Source organism: Schistocerca serialis, chromosome 6 (assembly GCF_023864345.2).
Source record: "Schistocerca serialis cubense isolate TAMUIC-IGC-003099 chromosome 6, iqSchSeri2.2, whole genome shotgun sequence".
In the NCBI taxonomy this organism is placed as follows: domain Eukaryota; kingdom Metazoa; phylum Arthropoda; class Insecta; order Orthoptera; family Acrididae; genus Schistocerca; species Schistocerca serialis.
The window spans coordinates 267,002,707-267,018,355 of NC_064643.1; the positions used below are offsets into that span (position 1 = coordinate 267,002,707).

Below are 15,649 nucleotides of genomic sequence, written 5' to 3' on the forward strand. Positions count from 1 at the left end.
AGAGATAACTGAATAATGTTGTTCTAACGAAACGAAATCGACAAAAGCTATTTCGGGGGAACTGTAAAGCAACGCTATGGGGCGGTTGTTATTTACAGAAGATATAAATGAGCTATTGGATTAGCTGTTCACAGACCATGCAGTTGTCTATAGAAAGATTGCAACGCCAAGCGAAATGTAGGAACATCTGCAGAGGATCGATGACTTTTGCTGGCACTGGTACTTGATCCCCAACATAAATAAATACGACACTTTGCTCATAAAAACGCGAAAAGATCATTTACTGTTCAGTGACATTACACCCGATAAATTACAATGGAAACAATAACAACTATAAAGTACAGAGGGTAGCAGAATCAATTAAACAGCGTTGAGGAGATATAAAAAGAAATCGGTGTATGTAGAGAAAAAACGTATTTATTTTCGAATTTAGTAGCTAATATCATTTTACAGTCAGTGTTGAAAACAATGTCACGCAAAACGGCGGCTATTAGCAGCTATACACTTTTGGAGACGATACCTGATCATTTGATCAGACCGTTTACACACATCGTGGGGTTTGGCGTTGACTTCTTCAATATTCCGCTCCCTTAGGTCTGGTAGGGTGTGAGGGCTACGCTTAAACACCCTTTCCTTCATATATCCCCAGAGAAAGAAGTTGCAAATCACAAATCTGGTGACCGTGCAGGCCACCCCATATCACCCCTCACAGTCACCGGACGTGCGGGTGTTGTGTGATGTCCTTAGGTTAGTTAGGTTTAAGTAGTTCTAAGTTCTAGGGGACTGATGACCATAGATGTTAAGTCCCATAGTGCTCAGAGCCATTTGAACCATTTGAACCGGACGTGCTGGAAACCTTTCTCTCAAAATATTAAATGAATTTCAGGCTATCTGAGCTGCAGTACCATCCTGTTGGAACCACAAGTCCTCTAATCCCTCTTCTTCAACAGTATTTTCCATTCTGGGCGGCAGAAAATTTTTCATCATTGAAACATAACGTCCGGAATTCACGGTCACAGTCACACGTTTCTCCTTAAAGACTGGCCTGTCACCCCATACTGGGATACGGCACAGGACACATTCAGTTTAGGAGATTGTAGCGGTCTTACGTGAATAATTCGGCGGTTATTCTCAGCCCAGCAGCGAATATTTTGTTTATTCACAATCTCACTGACGTGCAAATGTGCCTCGTCGCTATTGAAGAAAGTAGGGGTCTCTGCAAGCATTTGCTAACATAGATTTCGGTGGTAGACATAGTCTGCTATGCTCAGTTCTCGAACTACCATTATTTTGAATGGATGTAAATCCAAATTGAAATGTAGAACCTTCCTCAAGCAGCGGTTTGAAATTTGTAATACAGAAGTATGCCTTGGAGCGGAACGTTTAGGCGATTGCTCAAATGCTGCTCCCACCAACTGTCCATTTTCTGGTTTTCTGATGGATCTGCATCGGCCACGCGTATCTCTTCTTAGTGTGCTACCAGTTTCCTTCGACTGCTGAACCCAGGACCGAATTATGCTCCTATTAGGAGCAGCACTGTTGCGCACAGAGTTGGACCGTCACCAAAAAGCGCTTCGTGTTGCGATGACAGATCGATTCTTTTCAAAATACGCATGCTGGGCAAAGCTCCGATGTGCCCTGATCCAATTCAGGTTGGATATTGAAATGAGATCACCGAGGGAACGAAGGGGCACCAAGTGCAACTGCCTACTCTGAGCACAACCTTAGCAGTTATTCCACGAAACTGCTTCGTCGATTCTGTCGTACCCTTTATATAGGAGCAATAGCCCAGAGCAAAGAACTACGAGAGGCATCCAATAAGTAATGCAACACAATTTTTTCTGGAAGCACATTTTATTCGAGATTGCAATACGCCATATTATTCCCCACTCTTTTGGCTACAAAAAAACGACGGCCCTACGCAATCTGATTGTGAGGGCCTGTATGTCCGGATGGTACCACTCTACCTCTCGACATCAGAGCCAATGTCTTGATGCGTCCATAACCTCCCCACTATCCACGTATTGCTTCCCCCAGAGAGAAAATTGTAGCGAAATGCAGGAAGATCTGCAGCGGATAGGCACTTGGTGCAGGGAGTGGCAACTGACCCTTAACATAGACAAATGTAATGTATTGCGAATACATAGAAAGAAGGATCCTTTATTGTATGATTATATGATAGCGGAACAAACACTGGTAGCAGTTACTTCTGTAAAATATTTGGGAGTATGCGTGCGGAACGATTTGAAGTGGAATGATCATATAAAATTAATTGTTGGTAAGGCGGGTACCAGGTTGAGATTCATTGGGAGAGTCCTTAGAAAATGTAGTCCATCAACAAAGGAGGTGGCTTACAAAACACTCGTTCGACCTATGCTTGAGTATTGCTCATCAGTGTGGGATCCGTACCAGATCGGGTTGACGGAGGAGATAGAGAAGATCCAAAGAAGAGCGGCGCGTTTCGTCACAGGGTTCTTTGGTAACCGTGATAGAGTTACGGAGATGTTTAACAAACTCAAGTGGCAGACTCTGCAAGAGAGGCGCTCTGCATCGCGGTGTAGCTTGCTCGCCAGGTTTCGAGAGGGTGCATTTCTGGATGAGGTATCGAATATATTGCTTCTCCCTACTTGCACCTCCCGAGGAGATCACGAATGTAAAATTAGAGAGATTAGAGCGCGCACGGAGGCTTTCAGACAGTCGTTCTTCCCGCGAACCATACGCGACTGGAACAGGAAAGGGAGGTAGTGACAGTGGCACGTAAAGTGCCCTCCGCCACACACCGTTGGGTGGCTTGCGGAGTATAAATGTAGATGTAGATGTAGTTAATCCTTCATTGGGCCAAACAGATGGAAGTCGGAAGGAGCGAGATCTGTGCCGCAGGGTGGATGAGGGAAACCAATCCAATGTAGTTTTGTGAGCCCCTGTGTGTCAGCAGCACCAAGAGAGATGTCCGTTTGAGCAACGAGGTGCTTGATTGTGATCCGTTGAACATCTCGAATGAGAGTGTCTACGCGTTCCAAAAGTACAAAAGTTGTAGCTGCATGCGGCCAGCCAGCACGCGGGAGATCGGACAGGTATGCGCGAGCTTGCAGTGATGACAGACACCTTGCTCAACGACTCGCCGTGCTTTTGTTCACTGCCAGGTCTCCTCAGACATTCTGCGATGCTCTGTTTTTCCGCCAAAAGAAACTCAATGACAGTACTGGAGGCTACGTACAGCGCTGCCACCTACTAGAACTTCATGAATCTGTAAGGGCTGAAACGGGAATATCCCACGATGTTCACACTTTTTCAACCGAAATTTTCCGAGGAAAAGAAAGTCTTGCAATACTCACTGAACATCCCTCGTACATATAACCAATTGCAGAGACGGCAGACGCATATAGTACTCACTGGAGAATATTAAGGAAATGTAACTGGTCTACGAAAGAAGTCGTATATAAGACACTCGTAGGGATTGTTCATGGGTCTGGGACCCTAACGAGTAGGATCAATTGAAGCTGGAAGACCAAACCAAGAGAGTATCGTCACGTGATCGTTTAATAAGTGTGACAACATTACGGAGATGCTTAACAAACTCGAGTGGCAGACACTGCAAGAAAGGAGTTGTACATCAGAGAAAAACTTTGCTGTTGAAATTCCGCGAACGTACGTTCCAAGAAAAGTCCCACAAGCGTCTAATGAAATAGCGACGATGATAAAATTAGAAAAATTAGAACTCATTTGGAGGTCTTCGCCGAAAGTCGTTCTTCCCATGCACCATTCGTGAATGAATGGGGAAAGCGGGGATATGTAAGTGGTGTAGGAAATAACGTCCACCACACATCTTAGTGTGGTTTTCGCATTACAAATACACGGGTTGTCCGTGCTAGAAGTGTACACAAAAAATGCTTATAGCAAAAGAACTCTACGTTTTATGTAATTGGGTAAGTAGGCAGTTGATATGGACACTTTCCGAGATGTGGTCGTCACCGTTTCTTGAGCAGCACACAGTAGTCTGGCAGCAAGCAGATGTACTCTTGACATTTAGTTTCTAGACGCCATAATGAAGGGTGTAGTGTGTGGTTAGCAGTGGTAAAATCTGTAACACGTGTTCAGCAGCGTGCAAGAAGAGAATGGAACTTGGTCCCTTGTGCTTGTAAATCCATTTATCAGTGGGACGGAACTCTCCAAGACACGGGAAGTTTGGTTTTAAATGCTGGAAAACATCTTAATGCACGTGTGAATGATGAGAGTGTGGAACGTGCGCGCGAAGCACTGGCGAGAGCGCACGTAAACCACATGGACAAGCTAACAGTGGACTAACCGGCCCCCATACAACGGTGCACAGTCGCCACCGCTTACGTACTTACAAACTTCAACTTTTACATTACATTAAGCCTGATAATCACCGAAGACGATATGATTTAGCTGTTGAAATGCCGCATCGCGTAGACGACTACCTCAATACAGCGCTATTCAGTGATAAATCTAGGCCGAGCGGTTCTAGGCACTTCAGTCTGGAACTGCGCGACCGCTACGGTCGCAGGTTCGAATTCTGCCACGGGCATTGATGTGTGTGATGTCCTTAGGTTAGTTAGGTTTAAGTAGTTCTAAGTTCTAGGTGACTGATGACCTCAGATGTTAAGTCCCATAGTGCTCAGAGCCATTTGAACCACTTTTTTTTTTTTTTTTTTTTTTTTTTTTGGGTAAATCTATCTCCCACGTTTGTGCAAAGTTAATCGACACATCTGTCGAATATGGGGAAGCGAGACTCCAGGAACAGTGACAAGGCCGGCCGCGGTGGCCGAGCGGTTCTAGGCGCTTCAGTCCGGAACCGCGCGACTGCTACGGTTGCAGGTTCGAATCCTGCCTCGGGCGTGGATGTGTGTGATGTCCTTAGGTTACTTAGGTTTAAGTAGTTCTAAGTTCTGGGGGACTCATGACCTCAGATGTTAAGTCCCATAGTGCTCAGAGCCATTGGAACCATTTGAACAGTGACAGGGTGCGAAAGGGAAACACAAAAAGTGAATGTATGGTTGGAATTACATAATCATGGTTTAAATAGTGTGTTTTCATGGAGTCTACAGTGACAGGACAGTCTCGACATACTGGCTAATTATGCAGTTCCGCAGGTGCCTCCCGACTTCATTTTGTAGCTGGATGGTGCCCCACCGCACTATCTTCGAGATGTGATCAGACTTCTTCATGAGACGTTTCTTGAGCGCTTGATCGGAAGGTGGTGGTACCCATTGTCTGGCCCTCTCTGATCTGATTCCGCTGGATTGGACTGCATGGAGGTTTACCAAGGACATTGTTTACAGAACAAAGTTTCGAGACCTGGTAGATCCAAATCAACGGTTCTATGCCGCAGTAGAGAACATGACACCTGTCATGCTTATGAACATGTGGCGAAAAGTGGAGTACAATTTCGATATCTGTCGAGCTACAAACGGTGTCCACAATGAACTGTACCAACATGCATACAATTGTTTGAACTCTGTCTACCATGTTGGATAAATAAAATTATAGACTCAATAGGTACTGAAATACAATGAGGCGACCAAAGTCATTGGGCAGTACTACGAATAAACAGGTGGCGGTAGTATCACGTACACTAGGTATAAAAGGGCAGTGCATTAGCCGAACTGCCATTTGTACGCAGGTAATTCTTGTGAAAAGGTTCCTGACGTGATTATGGCCGTACAATGGAAATTAACGGACTCTGAAAGTGAAATTGAGGTTGGGCTATACGCATGGGACATTCCATTTCGGAAATCCTTAGGAAATTCAATATTCTGAGATCCACAGTGTCAAGAAAGTACCAAGCATACAAAATTTCTGACATTATCTATCACGACACACAACGCAGTTGTCTACGGCCTTCACTTAACGTCCGAGAGCAGAGGCGTTTGCGTAAAGCTGTCAGTGCTATCAGACAAGCAAAACTGCGTGAAATAATGCAGTAATCAGTGTGAGCCGTACGACGGCTGTATCCATTAGGATAGTGCGGCGAAATATGGCGTTGATGGGCTATGGCAGCAGATGACCGGCATGAATACCTTTGCTAACAGCACGACATCGTCTGCAGAGCCTCTCTTGGGTACGTGACCATATCGGTTGGACGCTAGGCGACTGAAAAAACCGTCACCTGTTTAGAAGCGTCCCGATTTCAGTTGCTATGAGCTGCTGGTAGGGCTCGAGTGTAGCGCAGACTCCACGTAGTCATTGGCTCAAGTTGTCAAAACTGGCTTTGAGCACTATGGGACTTAACATCTGAGGTCATCAGTCCCCTAGAACTTAGAGCTACTTAAACCTAACTAACCCAAGGACATCACACACATCCATGCCCTAGGCAGGATTCGAACCTGCGACCGTAGCGGTCGTGCGGATTCAGACTGAAGTGCCTAGAACCGCTTGGCCTCTCTGGCCGACCCCAAGTTGTCAACAAGACACTGCGCAAGCTGGTCGTGGCTACATAATGGTGTGGACTGTGTTTACATGGAATGGACTGGGTCCTCCAGTCAAACTGAACCGATTATTGACTGGAAATGGTTAATTAACTGGAGACCGTTTGCAGCCATTCATGCTCCCAAAAGTAGATCGTATTTTTGTGGATGACAATGCGCCATGTCACCAGCTCACGATTGGTTTGAGGAACATTCTGGACAGTTCGAGCGAATGATTTGGCCAGCCGGATTGTCCGTCGTGATCCCCATCGAACATTTATGAGACATAATGGAGAGGTCAGTTCATCCACAATATCCTGCACCGGCAACACTTTCGCAATTACGGACGGCTATAGAGGTTATAGAGGGTACTTACAACCACTTTTTGAATCCATGCGACGTTGAGTGGCTCCACTATACCATCCTGCACCGGCAACACTTTCGCAATTATGGATGGCTATAGAGGCTATAGAGGGGACTTACAACCACTTTTTGAGTCCATGCGACGTTGAGTTGCTCCACTACACCATGCGAAAGGAGGTCCGACATGATATTGGGAGGTGTCCCATGAGTTGTGTCACCTCATTCTATAAACAAATGTTCCTGTATAGCTGGACACCCCGTAGAGAGCGAAAATTTACTGTCTGTCTTCATAGGAAGTTCTTCCGATAACTTTGTATTTCCCTTCAGATTGTTTCAGATTTCATTGTGAACAGTTGCTGGATGATACTCGTAGAGCAGAGTTAATTGTGGGCGGGTCCCCGCCACCGCAAGCTAATGCGCTCCGCCCTCAGGCTGTGCATCTTGTAGTGGTCCAGAGCTGCCCAGCCCTCTTACCTCAGATCCCGCTGTGGGGACGCCACAACATCCTCGCCCGCTGCTGCCCGCATTAGCCGTCGCAGGCCTTCTTTGTGCCGAGTTTTGGGCAACAGAGGCGCCGGCGGCTCGCCGGCAAACACTGGTGGACCAGAGAGAGCCCGCTCCAAGTTGGCGACTGCCAGAGACGGCGCTCCTTTGACGCGGTCTGCGGCGGGCGCCTGCACGCAACAATGACCACTGGATGCTGCGCTCCTCCCAGTATCCGCGGAACGGTCTCAGAGATGGTGGCTGGGCCCTTGTGGCGAGGCACTTGCATCTACTCGCTTTAGCTGCCTCCTTCCTAAGTTACTCTAACAGCATGGACCGAAATAGATAGTTTAGTTTGCACTGTTGCCAAAAATTGGGAATGTAATTGGGGCTGCCACCGACAGGAAAAGATAAGAAAGAAACATGGCATCCTCACAGACACAGTACTACCTCATTAAGAGAGCATTTACGAAGCAAAAGGCTGACAATATTCGCAACATTATGAGTTGCAATAACTTGACTTGCAACGGACTCCTATATATAAGAAGGGTAAAGAAACTGACCCGCAAAATTTCACCCCAATATCATTAACATCGGCTTGCTGCAGAATTCTAGAACATATTCTGAGCTCGAATATAATAAATTTTCTAGAGACCGGAAAGCTTATGTCCATGAACTAGCACAGTTTTAGAAAGTATCGCTCGTGTGAAACTCATCTTTCCCTTTTCTAACATGATATACTGAGCACAATGGATGAACGGCAACAGGCAGATGCCATAGTTCTAGATTTCCTAAAAGTATCTGACATGGTGCCCCACTGCAGACTGTTAACGAAGGTGGAGCATACGAAGTAGGTTTCCAGATACGTGAGTGGCTCGAAGACCTCTTAAGTGATAGAACCCAGTACGTTGTCCTCGGGGCGAGTATTCATCAGCGACAAGGGTATGGTCAGCAGTGCTCCAAGGACGTGTCAGAGGACGCTATTATTTTCTATATACACAAATGATCTGGCGGACGGAGTGGACAGCTGTCTGTGGTTGTTTGCCGGTGATGGTGTGGTGAACTGGAAGGTGTCGAAGATGAGTGTCTGTATGATGATACAAGATGACTTAGACAAAATTTCTAGTTGGCGTGATGAAAGGCAGATGGCTGTGAATGTAGAAAAATGTAAGTTACAGTGGGCTGAGTAGCAAAAACAAACCCGTGATGTGTTCGAGTACAGCATTAATAGTGTTCTACTTGACACAGGCACGCCATTTAAATATCTGGACACTACGTTGCAAATCAATATGAAATGGAACGAGTATGTGAGGTTTGTGGTAAGGAAGGACAATGGTCGACTTCGATTTATTGAGTGAATTTTAAGAAAGTGTTGTGATTCATCTGCAGAGGAGACCGCATATAGGACGCTGGTGTGACCTATTCTTGAGTGCTGCCCGAGTGTTTGGGATCTGTACCACGTCGGATTGAAGGACATCGAAGCAATTCAGAGGCGGTCTGCTAGATTTGTTACCGGCAGCTTCGAACAACACGTTACAGAGATACTTCGGAAACAGAAATGAGAATCAGTTGATATAAGGTGGCTTTCTTTTCGAACAACACTATTGAAAAATTGAGAGAACAAGCATTTGTAGCTGACTGCAGAACGATCCTACGGCAGACAACATACATTTCGTGTGAGGATAAGATACGAGAAATTAGGGCTCACGGGGGAATATTGACCGTCGTTTTTCCCATGCTCTATCTGCGAGTGGAACGGGAAAGAAAAGGACTAGAAGTGGCACAAGGAACCCTCCACCATGCACCGTACGGTGGCTTGCGGAGTATGTATATAGCTGTAGATGTAGACGTAATTTGAAGAGCAGAAATAATGAAGTTACGTACGGAACATTTCACTTATGAAGTGGTTATGGATTTGTCCTCTTGCAGCGTTACGAATGCTTTCCAGTTTCCATCATCTGACCATTATGTTACTCGACAGATAACGGAAACTTCCTGGCAAATTAAAGCTGTATGTTGGAAGGGACCTCGAACCAGAAACAAATTTCTGGGTAGTAGTTCGAGTCCGACAAACAGTTTTCATCTGTCAGCGCCTTCTAACGACCTCAAGCTTCACTGCAGACTGAAAATTCATTCTGGCATCCCGAGAAGATTTTGTGAATGAAATTCGCCGCTCAAACCTTCTTCCTTGTTTATAGTTAGGTTTATTGTGTGGTTTCCAAGGAACATTTTGATATGTGGTAAATTCACTCAAATCATTGATTAAAAGCAAGGCTGGTAATAAGAGTGCAACGGAAATTCCGCTGTTAAACGCAGACGAGAGAGCGGATAAGTAGAAAGAATACAGTGAAAGTCTGTATGAGGGAGAAGATCTTTCTGATGTGATAGAAGATGAAACATGAGTCTGTAAATAGGGGAGCCAATATTAGAATCAGAATATAGAAAAGCTATGGAGGACTTGAGATCAAATAAGGCAGAAGGGATAGATAACATTCCATGAGAATTTCTTAAAATCATTGGGGGAATTGACAACAAAACGACTATTCACTTGATGTGTAGAATTTGTGAATATGGCGACATACCATCTGACTTTCGGAAAAAATATCATGCACATAGTTCCGAAGACTGCAAGAGCTGACAAGTGCGAGAATTATCGCACAATCAGCTTAACAGCTCATGCACCCAAGTTGCTGACAAGAATAATATACAGAAGAATGGAAAAGAAAATTGAGAATGTGTTAGATGATGATCATTTTGGCTTTAGGAAAAGTAAAGGCACCAGAGAGGCGATTCTGACGTTGCGGTTGATAATGGAACCAAGACTGCAGAAAAATATTAGGATTTGTCGATCTGGAAAAGCGTTTGACAGTGTAAAATGGTGCAAATTGTTCGAAATTATGAGAAAGATAGGGGTAAGCTATAGGGAGAGACGGGTAATACATAATATGTACAAGAGCCATCAGGGAGTAATAAGAGTGGACGACCAAGAACGAATTGCTCGGATTAAAATGGGTGTAAGACAGGAATATCTTTCAGCCCCACTGTTCAATCTACGTAGGTTGGAACTTAAATAATGGCAACACTGCTCTAGAGACACTATGCAATGGAATCCACTATTGTAACTGATAGCACACTTGTTGACATACCTACCTTACCTCCGAGGAAATGGAGGCGTGCGCACAGTCGACGGAAACACAGTCACTTGTGAGCGAGCGGTCTAACGTAACGGTGTCTTTACGCTTTCGAAACAGGAACAACGGAGCTGGATCAAGATTGGATGTACCAGTGGTCGTACAGCACGACAGTGTCATCAAGGCCTTCAAGAAGCGTGCGGGGAATCGGCATTGCCATACAGAACAGTGGCACGTTGGGTAAAAGCCTGCAACGAAGGTCGGCAAACTGTGGCAGACATACATCGGGCAGGTCGTCCTATCGTCTCTGAAGAAGAAGTTCATGCTGTTGCCGCGTTAGTGGACAGTGATCGACGCCATACGATTCGTGAGCTCGCCCATGAAACCGGCTTAGCGCATACGACTGTGCTTGGCATCCTGAAGGAACTCCTGGGCATGCGAAAAATTGTATGTATCAGTGTGGATTCCGCATGACGACGGAAATGTAGATATGGATGCGCTACGACGCTGCTCAAACGCACTTGGAGCACTATGAGCGCGAAGGAGAGGCTTTCTTTCGCCGTATCGTAACACTGGTTGAGAGACGTGCCACATGGTACGAACCAAAACTGAAACGCCTATCCAACGAATGGCGTGATTGTAGGTCGCCGCGAAAGTCGAAAGTACGTCAGAGCCCCACTATGGTGAAGGTTATGGTGATCCTCGTGTGGTGTTATCTTAACGCAGTACGTTACTCCACGGCAGACCGTCAGTGCACGGTATTACTGTTCGTTTTTGGAGCATCACCTGCGCCCAGCCTTGCGATAGAAGCGGCGACACTGTCTGCTCAACCCACCCATAATTTTACACGACAATGCACACGCGCATGCAGCGCAAGCTGTGGCTGCTCTGTTCGGTCGATGGGACTGGGAAGTACTGTGCCATCCAACATACTCCCCTACTTAAGTCCTTGTGACTTTGGTTTGATTCCGAAGAACCATTTTGTGGCATTCACTTCAGAACTGTTCCACAGATTAGACAGGCAGTAGACCGCTCCATTCGTACCTTCAACAGAAGAGGCTCTGCTAACGGTATACTACGCCTTCCACATCGCTGGCAATGGGATCTACACAACGCTGGTGGCTACTTTGAAGGACAGTAACAGGTCCAAACATGTAACTCTTTTATATCGGTTCTGAATAAATAGTTGCCACTATTTAAGTTCCAACCCTCGTATATATCGAAGAAGCGATGATGGAAGTAAAAGAAAGGTTCAGGAGTGGGATTAAAATTCATGGTGAAAGGATATCAGTGATACGATTCGTTGATGACATTGATATCCTGAGTAAAAGTGAAGAATTACATGACTTGATGAATGGGATGAACAGTCTAATGAGTGCAGAATATGGACTGAGAGTAAATCGAAGAAAGATGAAATTAATGAGAAAAAACAAAAATGAGAGCAGCGAGAAACTTAACATCAGGATTGATGGTCACGCAAGAGATGAAGTTAAGGAATTCTGCTACCTAGGCAGCAAAATAATAAAGGACGGTGCAAGGAGGACACATAAAGCAGACTAGCACAGGCAAAAAGAGCATTCCTGGCCATGAGAATTCTACTAGTATCAAACATAGGCTTTAATTTGATGAAGAAATTTCTGAGAATGTACGTTTAGAGCATAGCACTGTATGATAATGAAACATGAACTGTGCGAAAACCTTGTCAGAAGAGAATCGAAGCATTTGATACTGTATGTGTTGCTACAGACGAATGTTGAAAATTAGGTGGACTGATAAGGTAAGGAATGGGGAGGTTCTGTGCAGAATCAGAGAGTAAAGGAATATGTGGGAAACACTGACAAGGATATGGGACAGGATGATAGGACGTCTGTTAAGACATAAGACATGTAGGAATGACTTTCATGGTTCTAGAGGAAGATCCAGAGAGCAAAAACTGTAGAAAAGGACAGAGACTGGAACACATCTAGCAAGTAACTGAAGACGTAGGTTGTCAGAAGACTGACGACGCATCAAAAAAAAAAAAAAAAAAAAAAAAAGGCCTACAACTGCTCGATTAAGGAATCTAACGTTCCATGCTCCGATCCGTAGTACACCAGTTTTGTTTCTCATGACGACGTCACCGTCTTGATTTACACTAGGATTGAGTAAAAAAATCTCAAGACAAGATTCAAAACTCCAAAACTGGTACGAAAGGAGAAGGAAGAACTGTGATCAAGAGCCACCTGATGGCTTCGCGAGTTCTTGAGCAGAACTCCAATCCTCTTTTAAACCCGCCAGTGGGAAGGTAATACAGCCACTGTAGAAGAAGCAATGTCGTTGTTCAACTTCGCAGTCAGTAGCTCACGATAATACGAGAGCTTCAGATTAGTCGCTATGAATTTCCACTTTAATTCTGAATCACGTCGTTCATGAGGAAGACAGTAATGTCTTATGGAGTGTAAATACCGATATGAGTGGACCTATTGCAATCAAACTCTTGTTGGCAGCACAGACAAGCGTTTACTTTTATCACTGATGCTGTTTTTGAGCTAGATATAGCAATTTATTTCCTATCTGTATCTGTTATGTAAGTTCCTTAACTCAGAGGAAAACTGAGTAAGTTTGTAATCTTTCCGTAGCTTGAAGCCTTAGAACTACTTAAACCTAACTAACCTAAGGAAATCACACACATCCATGCTCGAGGCAGGATTCGAACCTGCGACCGTAGCGGTCGCTCGGCTCCAGACTGTAGCGTCTAGAGCCGCTCTGTCACTCCGGCCGGCTTTTATTTTAAATTTTAATTTGACTGTCATGTGCATCACTACGCCCATGACAGTCTGGTACGAAGAACGCTAAAAAATAAAACACACTTATGTACAAAAATAATTGAGCGGAATTCCTGTAGATCATTTGACTTTTCCTATCTCGTCACAGAAACAAAAAACTAGAATTTTGTTTCGGTGGCGATACCTTATAACAGCGGCGCACCTGCTCGCATCGCGTCGGCGTCGCTTCTGAGCTGCGATATTGCGGGTAGGAAATGACGCAACGGGGGTCGTTGGTAGGAAGTAACTGTGTCCGATGGCTGCGCAGGAAGCGCTAGTTCAGATTTCGACGCGGCCACCACTTCCCGCAGGTATCGATGTCGCCCGCGCACCGGCTCCACGGATCTTGTGGCATAAGCACCGACACTGCGGCTTACTCATATCATATCTGCTAGCAGTGCGCCTCAGCACCGGCATCGCATTCCGGCACCACGGTATCCAGGCACCAGGTACGCCAGCGCCTTACTTCATTCTGGCCCTTCTTTTCGTTTGCCCTCACGAATGCTGACTGGTTCACATTAATTTGTAGCCAACTGCTTATGAATGTTTATCGTGTTTCTTGCATTCGTGCCGCAGTATTCGAAACTTTACGGCATTTCACTCTACATTATTTATATATTTCATTGATCTCAACAGACGTAATTTTTAGCAATCTCCGTGTTGCTGGATACTCCATTTATTCAATAAGTTACCTTTAGCTCAATGTATATTGCTGTACACTCCTTGAAATTCAAGGTAGCACGGGTAAAATACAGGGAGAGAAAGGCTCTTTACAACTTGTACAGAAACCAGACAGAAATTATAAGAAACGAGATGCGTGAAATGTAAGCAGTAGTTGAGAAGTGAGTCAGGTAAGGCTGTAGCCTTTCCCCGATGTTGTACAACCTGTACGTCGAACAAGCAGTGAAGAAAACTGAAGAAAAATTTGGTGAAGGGATTAAAGTTAAAAGAAATAAAAACTTTGAGGTTTTCCGATGACGGTGTAATTCTGTCAGAGACAGCAAAGTACTCGGAAGAGCAGTTGCACGGAATGGACAGCGCCTTGAAAAGGAAATAAGATGAACATAAAAAAAAAAAAGGGTGATGGAAAGCTTTAGAATTAAATCAGACGATGCTGAGGAAATTAAATCAGGGAATAACAGACCAAAGTAGTCGACGAGTACTGTGATTCGGGCGGCTAGAGCAAAGATAATATAAACTGCAGACTGCCAGTAGAAGAAAGGTATTTATGCCGACACGAAAAGACTTGCTTTGAATAGACACGTGGAGAGCTGCATCTAGCCAGTCTTCAGTCTGAAGACCACAACAACAACGACTTATTATCTACGCATCTTTGTGTTCTGATATGAATTGTTTGCTAACTAACAAATGTTAATAGTTTACGTTGAAAATGTCTTCAGCGTGCATCAAAAAAACGCTTAGCTCCTTGGAGTAAGAGCTGTTTCCAAATCTCAAACGGAGCTTTTATGAGTCCAGTGGACCTGTAATTGGAATAATTATTTAGTTATGCATACGCGGGTACTATGTGTTATTTTGTAATCACTTTATTGAAGGAAGGAAGATCAAACATTCCGTCTATATCAAAGTCATTAATTAAGGAGCACAGGTTCAGACTGGGGAAGAAAAACTGACAGTGTCCTTTACATAGGAGTCATTTGTGCAGTTTGTCTTTAACGATTTAAGGAAGCCATGGAAAATTTATATATGAACCGTAGGACGGGGTCTGAACTGGTGCCCTACAGAATGCAAATCAATTGTATTACCGCTGCATCACTCACACGGAAGTTACATTGTTCGAAATGCACTTTGCTAAATCTAGCACAGCATATTCAACTAAAGAAGGAACAGTTAGACGAGTTCCATGACATGCACATTAGTTTGGCTTGCTTTCGTCAGTTACTTTCGTCATCAAATGGTCTTTCGCCCACCGCGAATCCAAAGACCTCGTCATACCTGTGAAACCCAAAGTACAACCTGTGAACAATAAATGTTGTGTATGAATTGTTGGCATGCGGTGTACTTTGCCCAAGGGCAGTCCGTCATCGTTCGTGAAGTTTCTTAGTTGCATATTTTGTGTGCAGCAACTCTGCTGAGAGTGAACTGGAGCGATGTACGAACATCGGAAAACTGGAAGGGAATATGACAATATGCCGCACTAGAAGTGCAGGAACAGTGCATTATCGAAATGTTACGTGTGTATTTGGTACAAACGTTTCGACGACGGTCAAGACTGCGTGGAAGACGTAGAAAGGCCAGGAAGACCTGGGCTGCTTATGAACTTGCAACAGAAGAGTTGTCTGAGCGTATATTATGTTCGCAGTTAGTGCCTCAAGGCCTGACTCCTGAATAGAACGGTGTCATGAAGGAGACTTGCGGAGAGCTAGTCGGCATGATACATAGTAATCCCATTTTTCCTGAACAGGTCTTTCGCGATGCTTGG

General features: G+C 44.8%; 1 protein-coding gene across 1 annotated transcript in view; it reads right to left on the reverse strand.

Moving 5' to 3' along the window:
- Positions 1-15,649, reverse strand: part of LOC126484819 (uncharacterized) — a 182,667-nt gene that overhangs the window by 38,546 nt on the left and 128,472 nt on the right. Inside the window, exon 2 of the mRNA XM_050108416.1 lies at positions 7,266-7,465. Within this exon, the coding sequence (XP_049964373.1) occupies positions 7,266-7,465 (200 nt within the window). The remainder of the gene's footprint in view (positions 1-7,265; positions 7,466-15,649) is intronic.